Here is a 13,481-nt window from a genome sequence, read left to right on the forward strand (position 1 = left end):
CTAAGATTAACTCGAGAAGGAGGAAGGCACAACCTGAAGAGACCACAGAGAAGGCAGATAAACTCCCAAACTGGGAATGACAGACTGAAGTCCCTTTGGACTGTCTGCACTCAACATCACAATTTAAGCAGCACTTCAGGTCTCCTACAGGAAACATCTCCCGTATATCACACAAGATTTATTTCCTTTTGAAGTAAAATAGCAAGTTTAAATAGCTGAGTACTATCTGAATAGCCTATTCAGAACAAAATCAGACAGAAACCATGTGCACTGTAAAATAAAATACTTAAAAGGAATATTTTATTCTTCCAGAGATCAGTTCTGTAGGAAACCAGGAAGCTGAAGGGAGCCTTCAAAATGCCTCTTTTAGCCTTCTTTCTAGTGCAAGTAGCAAACAACTTCTTGTGCTGTGGAATTTAAAGTGGCCACCTTGCATGGTCTAATTTGCCTGTGTTACTTAAGGCAAGCTTAAGACAGAAAATACTCCAATGGTCCAGCCAAATGGAAGACCAATGTGAGAGTATTCCTGGGGCAGAGAATCCTCTTACACCAGTGCACTGGGAACTATCTGAGGTGCAGTCCCACTGAAAACTACCTTGGGAATTACAATGGAACCCATGCAGCACAACAGCCCCAAGACTCCTAGTTGAAAAAGACTGCACCAGATCACCGGAGTTCCCTTCAAACCAACAGTACTCATGATGACACACTGAATGCATGAATTGCTGTAGTATGTGTTAATACATTAGTACTAAGTACAGATCACCTAAGATTACTTGACTTCCAACACACTGACATGAGAAAGAAATCTCTTAGAAAAAAAGTCTTCCTTGATTTCAGGGCCTTCTGCCTACCAGAAAACACAAGGAGCTTTATATCCAATTCCTTCTACACTAGGGCTGTGCCCAGCTTTCTGAGCACAGCTCCCTTAGTTGCAGTCTGATGAATCATGGTTCACTCCACCACCTTGTTACAATATACTGCGTCAACCCCAAAAATTCCATGACGTGAGATGAAGGCAGCTCTCACATGAACTCACAGTTCCAGCACAGTGACCCTTCCAAATTCCAATTACCAAAGTGATATCAAGAAATCTGAGAAACTGCAGACAAGTCATAAAAATTAATCAACAGAAAGCGTTATACTCAGGAAAAAAAAAAACTAACAGCTAAATGCACTCAAAGTACCAAAGGAAAATGATTCATACAAGTCTCTTCCTAGAGACAGCACAGCATGTTGCAGAAGAAATTCACAGCTGCACCAGGTGCCTTAGTTCAGCAGCACAAAGTTCACATACAGTTCACTCTTTTCAGCTCCATTTTAAGCTTTCTTCCAACAATTTTACATAACAAATGAAAATGAGCTTTCGTCGATTTTTCACCCAACCTGGACAACTCAACAGTTCAACCCATCCACAGTTCAATACAACAGAAGCCCTGGGTGGGAGAAGGAGGAAAACACTGCATTTTCCACTACCTCTTGCATATTTCCAAACCGCATCTTCTGCACATGTAAGCAATCTGTTCCTTTCACTACAGAGTAATGAGTCATTACTTCTGTCGCTCAAAAATTGAAAAGAATTCCATCTGGCACTAAGGATTAGCAGCCAAATTATGTGTCTTGATCTAAAGGTCATTTGGTAATAGCAGAAAGCCCTTAACTACAAAACAAAAGCATATTTCAGTATCTGCAATCACTCGACATTTCAGCATCTACCTCATAAAACTGATCTACAGCCTTCCCCACAATGAGAAAGCACAAAACCCCAAGAAGCCAAAGCTCAGAGGCATCCACGAGAAACAGCTTTACTGCTGCTTAAGAGGACAAAATGAGAGGGACAGACTGTGTGTATTTAAAGCCTTCCACCATTTTTGTTCCATCCAGTTATAAAGCACTGATGCTACAGGTACATTTCGTTTACATTCACAGCAGCCTACACTAATCAAAGGGTTAAACTGGTCAAAATCTTCCGAAAATTGATACGGCCCAGACACTGGGAGGCACTGACCTCCAGAATTTCCTTTATCATACTTTTCCTTCTCTTTACAGACAAAATACAATCCTAAACAACCCCGTTCATTATCTTTATATGAATTCTGCTAGCCAGTTAACTGTTCAACCCACAAACATGGATGTCAACATCCAGTCTTACCTGCACCTCTCCTGGGGTTGCTCAGCTCCTCTTCACAGGCAGGAGGAAGGGGACACAATAGGTGGCAGGCTTTCCATTTCCTGGATGCTGCAGAGAGTGATCACAAAAGTCACATCAGTAACAGCTGCAGGGCAGGAGACACAAATAATAATACTGTGTTAGAGGGGCACAGAGCACACTCCAGGGATTTCAGTCTCCTAAATCTGCAAAGCTCATTTCTGGATAACTGGTTTCAAAATGAAAACACAGCTCATGCAAACAGAAGGATCTTAAAAGATAGTTCCTCAACCTCAGGCTGGCTCCAAAACAGCCGACCCAAGGGGGAAACACAAAATCTAGTGGAACCACCAGCACCCAAAGAGCACAAGTCTGACTCTTAGCCACAGCTCAGACCGCAGTTCACAAAGATGAGACAAGACCACCTGTGACTGTCTATTCCTACCACACTGCACTGGAGCAGATCTGCCACGACTGCTTTAGAACATCAGGCACGGCACCAGGAAGGCCTCCCAAACCAAGCCATAGGTTGGTTCCATGGGTCCACGTCTCACTTCATCCAGAGAACTAATGGGACTGAATTATCTCCTGACAAAGTAGCCAAGGGGAAGACCAGGCCCTTACTCTGCATGCCTGGGGGTACAAAACCTGCAAAACCCTTTTCCACCCTCAGGAGACGGCTGCTGCCTCCACTGCCCAGGTACAGCCAACAGAATTTCTAGGCCTTGTAAGATCAACAATCACAAACACCACCAAACACTGGTAACTCCAAAATAATCAAGAATTTACAGTCACACTGTAATTAACAGTTAAAACTACACGGGTTTGAGTGCTTCTACACACCCCAAAGAAAGCCGCATCAGTTTCTGAAGGGGCTGTCCCATCGCTGGGAGTGACCTGGGGTTGTAGCATCACTGCTGGGAGTGACCTGGGGAGACAGCCCACACAGCCCCTGGACAAGCGCAGCCGCCTGCCACTGGCGCTCGGCGGCGCAGAGCTCCCCTCGCCGCCCTGCGCGCCCAGAAGCGTTCTGGCTCCACACCCGCCTCGCTGAGGTACGGACCCCACAACATGGCGGCTTCGCGCCAAACCTAAGGCCAGCACGCGTCACCCCACTCCCGCCGGCCGCCCTAAGCTACCACGGCGCCTGCGCGCCCGCTGAGGTGCGTCACCGCCGCTACCCAATCAGAGAGACGATTCGGTCCAGAGAGCCAATCCCCAAAGGGCCAGGGGATGCAGTCAGGGCGATGGCGGAGGGGACGGACGTGAGTGGAGGGCTAGAGCCAGTGGCTGTGGCGCTATGGCCACTCTCGGAGGCCCCGCCGGCCTTTCAGGTAGGGGCGGAGGCCGCGGCCGCCCAGGGAACCGGGCCGGGGTGGTGGGGAGGAAGAAGGGAAGGAGGAGCGGCCCAGCGCGCCTTAGCGAGCCGGTTTCCTGGTCCGTGCCCTCAGCCAGCCTGACGCGGCCCGCTTGGGGAGCGCCCGGCGGAGAGGGCTGTGGGGCCCCGTCCACATCCGCCACCAGACCGCGGTCCTGGTGTTATAAAGTGCTTGTTCTTAGCCATGGGCTCTAGTTAAGTATATATGCAGTTTTCTCTCGATTTGTGGCGTTTTGTAGGTTTGAATCGCGCGGTTAAGATGTCACCCTTCAGGAGGAACAAAGTTCCTGTGCTGCAGGGTGTTAGCATCGGCTGTAGGCTGAAACTAGACTGGGAGTCAAAAGCCAACAGGTTTGGCAGACACTTTCTGCTGCACAGCCGTCTGGAGTGGTTCATAAGGAAAGGTATAATTTAGAAATACAGAACGATCAAGTATGTTTTGGGTTGGAAGGGGCCTTAAGGCTCATCCAGTTCCAACCCCTGCCACAGGCAGGGACACCTTCCACTAGAGCAGCTTGCTCCAAGCCCGTGTCCAGCCTGGCCTCGAACCCTTTTTCAGTTCAAAGCCATTCCCCCTTTTCCTATATTTAAAGTTTTTTTCATACTTTCTCAGGCATGACCAGCTTCTGCTGTGTTCTGTATTGTGGTAGTTCCCAAATGCATTTCCTGGAAGTACACCTTATTGCCATGGAGTTTGCTTCACTGATACTAGAGTCTAGAAAACAGAATGAAGAAGCTTCTTGAAAGGCTGGGGAAAAAGTAAATGTGTAACCCAGAGAGACCTTAAACTTCCTAAATTGCACAGTGTAAGGATGTTTTACAGAAAGAGGAAAGCTTGTAGTCAGGGAATGGCAGAAGACACAAACAGATAAGGGATTATTAAACTTGCTTTTGGATGAAACTAAATGATTGAGAAAGATGATGCTTATGAAAACAGAAACTTCCAATTAACTGGCATGTTTAACAACACCCATAAGGCACCAGACATGAGTTACTGTGAAGAGTAATATTTAGTAACAGCACATACTCCAGGATTCTAAATAAAGCTTTGGAAGCTGAATCCAGAGATGGAAGTAAAAATATACATGTAGCTGTCTTTATATTTTGGTTTTCAAATGTAGCAAAGTTTCTATCAGTTTTCATTTTGCAACAGTCCATGATTCCATAATCATTCACCTGCTGGGGGCATTAGTGTAATTCTGATAATCTGATTTTCAAATTGGGTTGCTTGAGCTGAACCACATCTATCCCCACAGCCAGAATTGAGGGTGAAGCAAACAGCATCTTGTATCATTTCTGCCCTGATAACAGAGTAGGTATCTCAGCAGCTTTGTAAAGATGTAGAGGTGCTAGCACACCACCATCATCGCTTTCTCATACAATATCTTGAAGAGATAAGTTGGAAGTATCTTCAACAAAAATGGGCATTTGAAATTCTGTAAGCTAAAATAGCTGTAGACTAACCTTATAAGTAGCTTATTGAGCGCTTTGAAGGGTGGAAATTACTTCAAAGTTACTTTGCTATTACCATAAATAAAATTCATGTCTACTAAATTAGATCCAATCAGTTGATGTGTTTTTCCTTCTAAGTACTTTTTCTGGCTAGTAGAATAGTTTGAGGAATTGGGTCACTAAGAGACTTGATTCTTTTTCGGTTTATATAGACTAGTATACATTCTTTCAAGTCATTTAGAAAAGTTAGACTTGTAGTTATAAGTTTACAAGAAAAGAAGTGTTCATGATTTCAGTGATCAGGCACTGCCAAACACAAGGTTCTTAAAAATTTGATAGCTCTGTGGAAAGAAGCACTGAGCATGATGAGGATTTGACTCTTGTTCTTTTCACAGTACAGCCCAGACAACGTAGCTGGAGCAGATGGAGACATTGATCCCACTGAAATCACCTTTCCAGGATGTTCCTGTCATACCAGCTCCTGTGTGGTTCACGTGTGCTCGTGCCTTTGCCGTGGTGCAAATTACAACAGTTTGTGCCTGAGGCCTACAGAGGAAGAGGAGTACGCCAGGCCTGTTTTTGAATGCAATGCCATGTGCCACTGTGGTGAATCCTGTCCAAACAGGGTTGTTCAGAGGGGTTTGCAGTTCAGACTTGAGGTGTTCAAGACTGAGAAGAAAGGGTGGGGTCTCCGTACGCTGGAATTCATAGCTAAAGGAAGATTTGTCTGTGAATATGCTGGTGAAGTTTTAGGCTTTAATGAGGCATGTAGAAGAATTCAGGCCCAGACATCAAACGATTCAAACTATATTATAGCAGTAAGGGAGCACCTCCATAATGGTGAGATAATGGAGACGTTTGTTGACCCTATGTACATAGGTAATGTAGGCAGGTTCCTGAATCATTCCTGTGAACCCAATTTATTTATGGTGCCAGTTCGAGTTGACTCAATGGTGCCTAGGCTGGCACTTTTTGCAGCTACGGACATTTCTGCTGGAGAGGAACTTTCATTTGATTATTCTGGAAGATTCTATAATTTACCAGTAACTGACAAAGAACAGAAATCCTTAGAGGAAGACAACAGACTGAGGAAACCTTGCTACTGTGGTTCCCGCACATGTGCTTCCTTCTTACCTTGGGACAGCTCCCTCTTTTCCACACCAAATGCTTGTTCAGGGAGCTCTCCATAGGTTTTCAGGCTGTAAGCATACCTAACGAGTATGATGTTCTCAAGCAGTTAAATTGCAGTTAACTAAAACTGCATTCCACCAAAAAAGCACTTGGGTTTGAGCAGTAACTAAAAGTCAGGATACTGAGAATAACTTCATGCAACATCCAGAGACTGCTTCTGTGGTGAGTGCCATGAGGGAGTACTAGAGCTTCAGGACGGTCCAGAATAAAGCCAGGCCTGGTATTTGTGAGGTTTTTTCCTGTTTTTTTCTGACAGCTTGCTGTATGTTACAGCAGCTCTCTCCATTTGTACCTTTCAGAAAGAATGAACTTGAGCACTGTTACACTGAAAGGATACATTGTAACAAGAAGAAACCTTGCTGAAAACTACACAAGGGAGTGCCATGAAGCACTGGAATAGGTTGCCCAGGGAGGTTGTGAATGCTCCATCCCTGGCAGTGTTCAAGGCCAGGCTGGACAGAGCCTTGGGTGACCTGGTTTAGTGTGAGGTGTCCCTGCCCATGGCAGGGGGGTTGGAACTGGATGATCTTAAGGTCCTTTCCAACCCTAACTATTCTATGATTCCATGATTGAAGAATTTTGACATTTAACAGAAAGGCAGGAGGTTTCTTAAATCCTATGGAAATAAATTACTGTCTTTAAATTATTTGCTATAAATTTTTTGTTCCACAAAACATACATGATTACTGAGGTAAAAAATTTTGCCCAGAAAGATTAGCTTGAATACTTTGCCCCCACCACTCCCCTTTTCCATCTCTAGTCACATCCAGCTGCATGCAAAAACAGGTTTTGAGTGGCTGGTTCAATTTCATTACCATTTAGCTTGTGTGTAAATCCTGCAGTTCTGCAGGCTTCAAGTACGGTCAGCCCATCTTTTTGGATGACATCTATCCCAAAGCTCATTTAGTAAGATTTCTGCAGTAATAGTAAGCAGCATGTCTATGTTACTTTCCAGCACTGTTATTACAGTGTCAGCAAGCAAATTCAGACTCTCCAGTCTTAAGTGGTATGATGGTTATCCTGACTTCTGAGATGGATTAAGCAGGAAATAGATAAATACAGCTGAACAACAAATTTGTCTTTTTACCATGTTGAATGGGTGGCAGTTACACAAGTGTTCCTTCCAGCTACTAACTGATCTGTTTTCACAATTCCTACAGAGCCAGCCACCATTAAGCAAGGCTCATCCCTCCCCATCAGAGGGAGGTCATTGCATCTTCTTTCAGTAGTGTTTGTGCTGGTCTAACACAGGTATGCTGCTTTACTGAGCATCCCCTTATGCCAGGGATACACAAGGGCACTTGCTGGATGAGGTATGCCCTGCAACTGTATGTTACTTCACTTCCTTTCTAGAAAAGTCAAATTAAGGAAGCTTCAAACAGGGTTGTTTTGAATTCCCCCCAGCTTTGACAGACAACCTGCAGTGCTGCTTTTCACACTCATGCACAATGTGCTGTTGGTGGCACAAATCCCTGGGGGTTTTTTGCTCTGCACAGTTTGATCTTTTAACTGTACCCACGACCCTTGACAAGATTTCAGCTGCCTCTCAGAAGTAGTTTACTACTAATGGCTGAGTGGCCATTATCTTTATTCCTTGCCTGGTTAAGGTGCCTGCTTCTACAGAACCATTCTCCAGATCCCAGCGCTTCGAATACATGCTGCTTGGAGTGCAGGGTTTCTTGTTCTTTGTGGAGGCTTATCTGGTTTTCTTCTCCTAAAGGGCACTATGCCAGCCACTTTCAGCCTGCAGGACTGAAAGGCTGGGAGCAGATGATCCAATCTACTTCCTCTGTCCCTCCTGGAAAAAGTTTCAAGACTAGTTTTACACCATCTGCATTCCTCATTTTCAGAAGGGCGGCATGGTTTGTTAGCTTCCTGTTATGAATATGTACTTGGCATGATTGTGAGTAGTTAAGGAAGTGTAGATTCACAAAAAAAAACACCCCCAAAACACAAAACCCCAAACACCGTTAGCAATATCTAGCCCTTGCATCACTAGCCTTAAACCAGAGGATATAGCTAAGCCATCTGTCTCTGCAATCAAACCCTTGCTGTCCAAGCCAGCTGATGCTATTTGCAGCAAGTAAAGCAAATAATCAGTTACCTGGTCAGGACAAGCTTCCACAGTGTGGAACAAGAGAGCCATTGTTGAAAAACAGCCAGCCACATGAAAGGCTTTGCAAGATCATTAAATAATACATTGTCATTGAGTTTTAAACCATCACAGCAGTTGTTAATGGCCTTTTTCACAGAGCATGTGCATTGGGCTTTGAACTGCCTTAGCACTACAGCTGCTCTGGGCTGTAGTGCTAGTGCTTTATCTGCTAAAGAAAAAAAAAAAAAACCCTAAAAAGGAACTGGAAGAGAAAACAGACCCTTGTTTCTATCTGCTGAATTTCTGTTCACTTTTTCCTTCAGGTTCCTTTCAGTTTTAAAGTCCTAATCTACCTCTCCATAGTTCAGTGTTCTCTTTCACACTGAATCCGACCCAGTGGCTCTGAGGACTGTGAAACCGGTGAAATCCTCCTCCTCATTTCTACTTGCAAAGTGCAGTAATGATCATCAGTATTTCAATACTCACTAGCATTCAGAGATTTACTTTCTTACTGAAATCTGGTCAGATTAATTCTAAGATGTTCAATGAAAGACCTTATAATAAAACACAGAAGCCATTATCCTAACAAGGGCACGATGAATGGGACACATTCCACCATCTCCACAGACAAACAGGAAGATTTTTCCCCCACGTGCCAACAACAGCACAATGATGACATACCTGATGGTGCTCGTGAAACTGTTTACTTGAATTCATAATAATTTTTTTCAATTGTGTGTATCTTTTTCTAGGATTTTTTTTTTCCAGAATAAAAACCAAAACAACTCCAGTCAAAGTCTTTCATAAAGTATATTCCTTCTTGTGGCAAAGACATGCCTCTTAGAATTAACAATAGAAAGACTCTTTCACTATTCTTCACAGTAAAATAGATGGTTGGAATGCATAGATTTTAATGAAACATTTCATTTAAAGCAGTTCTTATCACACAAAATCCTTGCCACAGTTTTTATCATGCTTATGTGAGTGCCAGGACATAACGGTGCATTCTGAATAGTTTTTCCCCCTCCACTTGCAAGAACTGCCATTACCCCCCACCAGAGGCTGGTATTTGCTGAAGAGCTTCTAATATGTTCTCCAGTGTCTTCAGCATGGAGCACTGCCAGAGAAGGAGCTGGCAAGTGATGGGTTTGTATTAACCCCAGGTTGCATTAAACCCAACCCCCATTTACTGCAGAAAACACAATGTTGGCAGGGATGCATCAATGCCGAAGTTGTTAATGTGCAGTGTTTTTCACACAATAAAAGCCAGCAGGACAGCCCAGTTATTCTCAGTTTACATGTGGGCAGCACCACAGCCTTTAAGAGGGCAGGGACCTGTTTGTAAGGATAGTCCTGCTGCTCCTGCAGCCTTACTGCAGAGGTAGCTTCTGGTTCCGTCTGTACTGGGAGCAAGCGATTGCCTAACAGCGAAATACAACCAGATGCTGTGTCCTGGAGTAGATGGCAGTGCAAAACACTTCGTGAAAGGCGTGAAATACGTTCAGATGCCTAACAAGGTGGCTCTCCCTAGTCCTACTTCCCTCCCTGCTAAAATTTCCTTTTAAGTGCAATTTATTAACAGAACAGTTTCAAAACTTACCTTATTAGGCCTTAGGGCTCACAGTTACATTGCCATTTTTTCACTTTAATGACCTTTATTCAAGTAGAATCATTTGTAAGCTTCAGTTTATAATGATGCCATTTTTGCAATTTGCAAGTCCCCAGAATAAGCCTACAACACATCCAAGAAATTCAGGGGAAATTGACAGTATTTTTCCATCATTAAAAGTCTTAAGAAAAAATAAATCCTTGAAGTTTTATTCAAATATGTACAACGTTTCTGTTCGCCATCACCCTGAAGATTAGCATCCCTCAGTTGCAGAAGGCACTTTATAAAGAAGAGCAGGTATCTCACCAGAAAAAGCACATTTCTGGACTGATTTTCACTGCAACAGGAATGTAACAGCACAGCTGCACTAACTGCACATGTTGGCAGCTCCCTGTGAGTCCTCCCTCTTCACTCCTTCGGTTGTCCTTTAAAGCTGTATAGAATTATAAAGTTCTTGTTTATTGGATTTGAGTGTAGAAATTCAGAACTATGCATGAATAAAACTATTTAATAAAGAACTTCTCTAAAGTAGCTGTTAATTAACCTTTAAAAACACAACTGGGGTATTTCTGCTCAGTTTTGTGCTGGTTACCTCCAGAATACTTGTGCTAAAATCAACAGAATTCACTGATAAGAAGTTTGGTCAGGATAAAAGTCCAGGCTATGTTCCCCAAAAATAAATACATAAAGTTTCTTCAAGCACTGCTGAGTAGTGCTGGATTTTTTTAACTCAGCAGGAAGTTTTAGTGTCATCAGCAAGTGCTACTTCATCAGCAAGTGCTACTCCACATCTCTCTTCTTCCATGGGTGAAATTCAGCCCTTGCTGTCTCGGTGTGACACCGTAGTGTACACTATAGTCACTGTAGCTCTGGCAAGGTGTCTGCTGCACAGCGGAATCCCAGGTTGGAAGCAGAGCTGTCAGGAGTGTTTTGACTACGGGCTGCACAGCGATACCTGTAGCAGTAAGACTGCAGAGAAAGTAGGACAAGTGAACTTCAGAGCATTCACAGCTTGTGCTTCTGTAGGGAAGAGTTTGTTAGACTGATGCAGCAAATCATTTCAAATGACAGGTCAGTGAACTGATAAAGATCAAAGTCATGGTGTTAGAAATAAGGGGAATCCCTCTACACACAGAGGCCAGCTGCAGCTGATAGAAAAGGCAGTTTGAATGGCAAAGCAACTGATAACATGTCAACTAATAATAATCCTGCCCTGAGAAATGGATAGAACAACTGTTCTGCTTCTCCTCAGAGGAGAGCACATCTTTGTGCCCTGATCTGTGTATCAGCATCCTAAGGAAAGACTGGAAATGGACAGGTACTGGCATGTGTCAAAAAACATTTCAGTGAAAGATGCAACAAGAATGGGATTAACTGGAGGCAAACTCCTTTCCAATATTTCTGTGGCTAATAATCTAGGGATACTTATAACTGAGATAGAATCTGGACTGCTGACTATAAAAACATTTACATTTAAAATTAAGGCACTGATAAAATGGCTCAATTGCATTTCAGATATTCCTAGTAGATACCTTTGAGCACTATTCTCTTCCTGAATGGGCTGCAATCACACAGCAGCCACCTTGCAGGAAATGAAAGGAGGAACCACCATTACTCTTTTATTTCTTGAAGTGAGAAAGCAGCACAAGATTATGCACAGGACTTGTCCTCACACCCACCACACGCAGCATTTGATCCTACTGGTGCGTGTCAGTAGGAAATGCCTCTGCTTTCATTCCCACGTTTGCTTGTCTTGTGCTTGTAGGATTTGATACTTCTGTGACAGACCAATTTAGACCAAAAATGTCTTAATATTCAGAAAAGGACTGCTGCAGGGTGCTTTGTACCAGTTATTTTAAGAAAGGCTGCTAGGCAAATGAATCTAAAAAGGACAAGGTCAGACATCTTTACTGACCAGTACAGACACTGGTGTGTAACATGTTCTGTATGTCCCCTGGCTGTACAGATCTGGCCACATCTCAGGGCATGTGAATATACTTACTTACATTCCTTGAAAAAAGAAAAACATGCTATGCACAGTGCTGCAGATCCTCAACTCTCCGGCATTAGGAATGGTGTTTTCCAAACTGCAGAACCAACCCATTTAAGATGTTTGCTGCTTTAAGTCAGCACCCAGAAACAGTTACCCATCGTGCCCTGGAAGGCACACTGGTAATTTCACTATGAAGTGCTGGGGCAGCACAGACTGTGTTTATGTAGCAACTCCAGTCTAATCCAAGCTCTGCCCATTTGACATTACTTCAAAAGACCTGGCTCAGTGGTTTCGTTCCTATACTGCAGGTTCCTGGCCTCTGACAGAAAACCACACCACCTCCATAAAGGCCAGTTCAGCTGCAGACTTCTGGCATGGCTGAGTTAAAAAGCAAACATGGTTTCCCCCTCCCTTTCTGGGGAGGCATGGAGGAGCAGAGAACAGGGAGAAGAAGGTCGTTTTTCTCCTTTACCCCAGATCCCTTCAGGAGTTTGGGCACAGCTACCAAACAGATCAATTCATACAACCACATGGACGATGACACTTGAAGCAGCTCTGTCATTAAGGGAATGCCATCACTGATGCTTATCTCCATGAGTGAACACTATCTCCATCTATGGAGATTCACCAGCAGTTCCTCACAAGCTCTTCCATATGGGTGCAGAGCCAGAGAGCAGCTTTTGTCCTGAACACACACAGTGCATGCTGCTATCTCACAGTGCAGAGGTCTACCCTAACCCCTCAACAGGACACCATAGGATTCACAGGCTGAACTATTCTGACCATAAAAGTAGCTACTAAGCATACATGTAAGAAGGTGTGACTTCAGCCTTTGTCAGCTCTGAGAGGGAAAGGAGCAATAGCACAGACAGCTTAGTGGGAATAGATTTTTAGACACCTAATAAAGAGCCCTTGTACTAATAGTGTTCAGTGGGGGTTCTGTCATGATACACAGCCTAGTTTTATCACCTCAAAAAAAAAAAAAGACTAGGACAGACCAGAATCTTCACAACCCTTTAAAATGGGTCACATTATTCATCACTGAATAGTCTATTCCAGTGTTAATTTAATCAAAACTGCTAATTAACATCTGACATTGATTTCACCTAAGGAGGAAATCGGTGTAGAAAATGGGATCTCCTTGTAGAAAATGTAATCTAATTACGAGGAGGATTTGCCAGCTGCAGGCTTTGAAAGGGAAGAAGAGCAGGAGAGCTTTAATGAAAAAGGAGATGCACAAAGAGCATTTCTTCCAGCACTGTGTGAACACAGTTTAAAACCTGAGTTATGTCAGGAACAGCCATTGCACTGTGGTGGTATCCAAACCTTTCAGAAACCATTTCAAGGGTGCTATTGACTAAGCTGAAACATTCATCTCCCTTCTGCAAACCTGATATCCTGAGTCATTCCCAAAAAGTCACATCCATACTTTCTATTCTTACAAGTATTACTCAAGCACTATAATGAAACAAGCACTAGAAGTATACATAAATCCCAACTTCTAAATCTAAAAAAGCCTCATGCTCAGTAAAGCAGCTTGTTTACTTCCAAGCTAACAAAAAAGAAGTCCTTAGGAACATTAGGTATCACTTTTCCTTAAATTGCATGCAACCC

The 13,481-nt window shown here is 43.5% G+C and overlaps 2 protein-coding genes across 2 annotated transcripts in view; one reads left to right on the top strand and one right to left on the bottom strand.

Annotated features, from left to right (window-relative positions):
- Positions 1 to 3,241: 3,241 nt before the first annotated feature.
- Positions 3,242 to 6,545, top strand: LOC133217004 (histone-lysine N-methyltransferase SETMAR). Its single transcript, XM_061362135.1, has 2 exons — positions 3,242 to 3,483; positions 5,375 to 6,545. Exons 1-2 carry the CDS (start codon positions 3,397 to 3,399, stop codon positions 6,167 to 6,169), a joined length of 882 nt encoding a protein of 293 aa, XP_061218119.1. The 5' UTR covers positions 3,242 to 3,396; the 3' UTR covers positions 6,170 to 6,545.
- Positions 6,546 to 10,646: 4,101 nt separating this feature from the next.
- Positions 10,647 to 13,481, bottom strand: part of SUMF1 (sulfatase modifying factor 1) — a 37,007-nt gene continuing 34,172 nt past the window's right edge. Inside the window, exon 9 of the mRNA XM_061362136.1 lies at positions 10,647 to 10,843. Coding sequence (XP_061218120.1) covers positions 10,733 to 10,843 — 111 coding nt within the window. The 3' untranslated portion in view covers positions 10,647 to 10,732. The remainder of the gene's footprint in view (positions 10,844 to 13,481) is intronic.

The sequence above is a fragment of the Neopsephotus bourkii genome, unplaced genomic scaffold (assembly GCF_033783945.1).
Source record: "Neopsephotus bourkii isolate Nb327-2 ecotype Australia unplaced genomic scaffold, CSIRO-AGI_Nbou_v1 NB_1080, whole genome shotgun sequence".
Lineage (NCBI taxonomy): Eukaryota > Metazoa > Chordata > Aves > Psittaciformes > Psittacidae > Neopsephotus > Neopsephotus bourkii.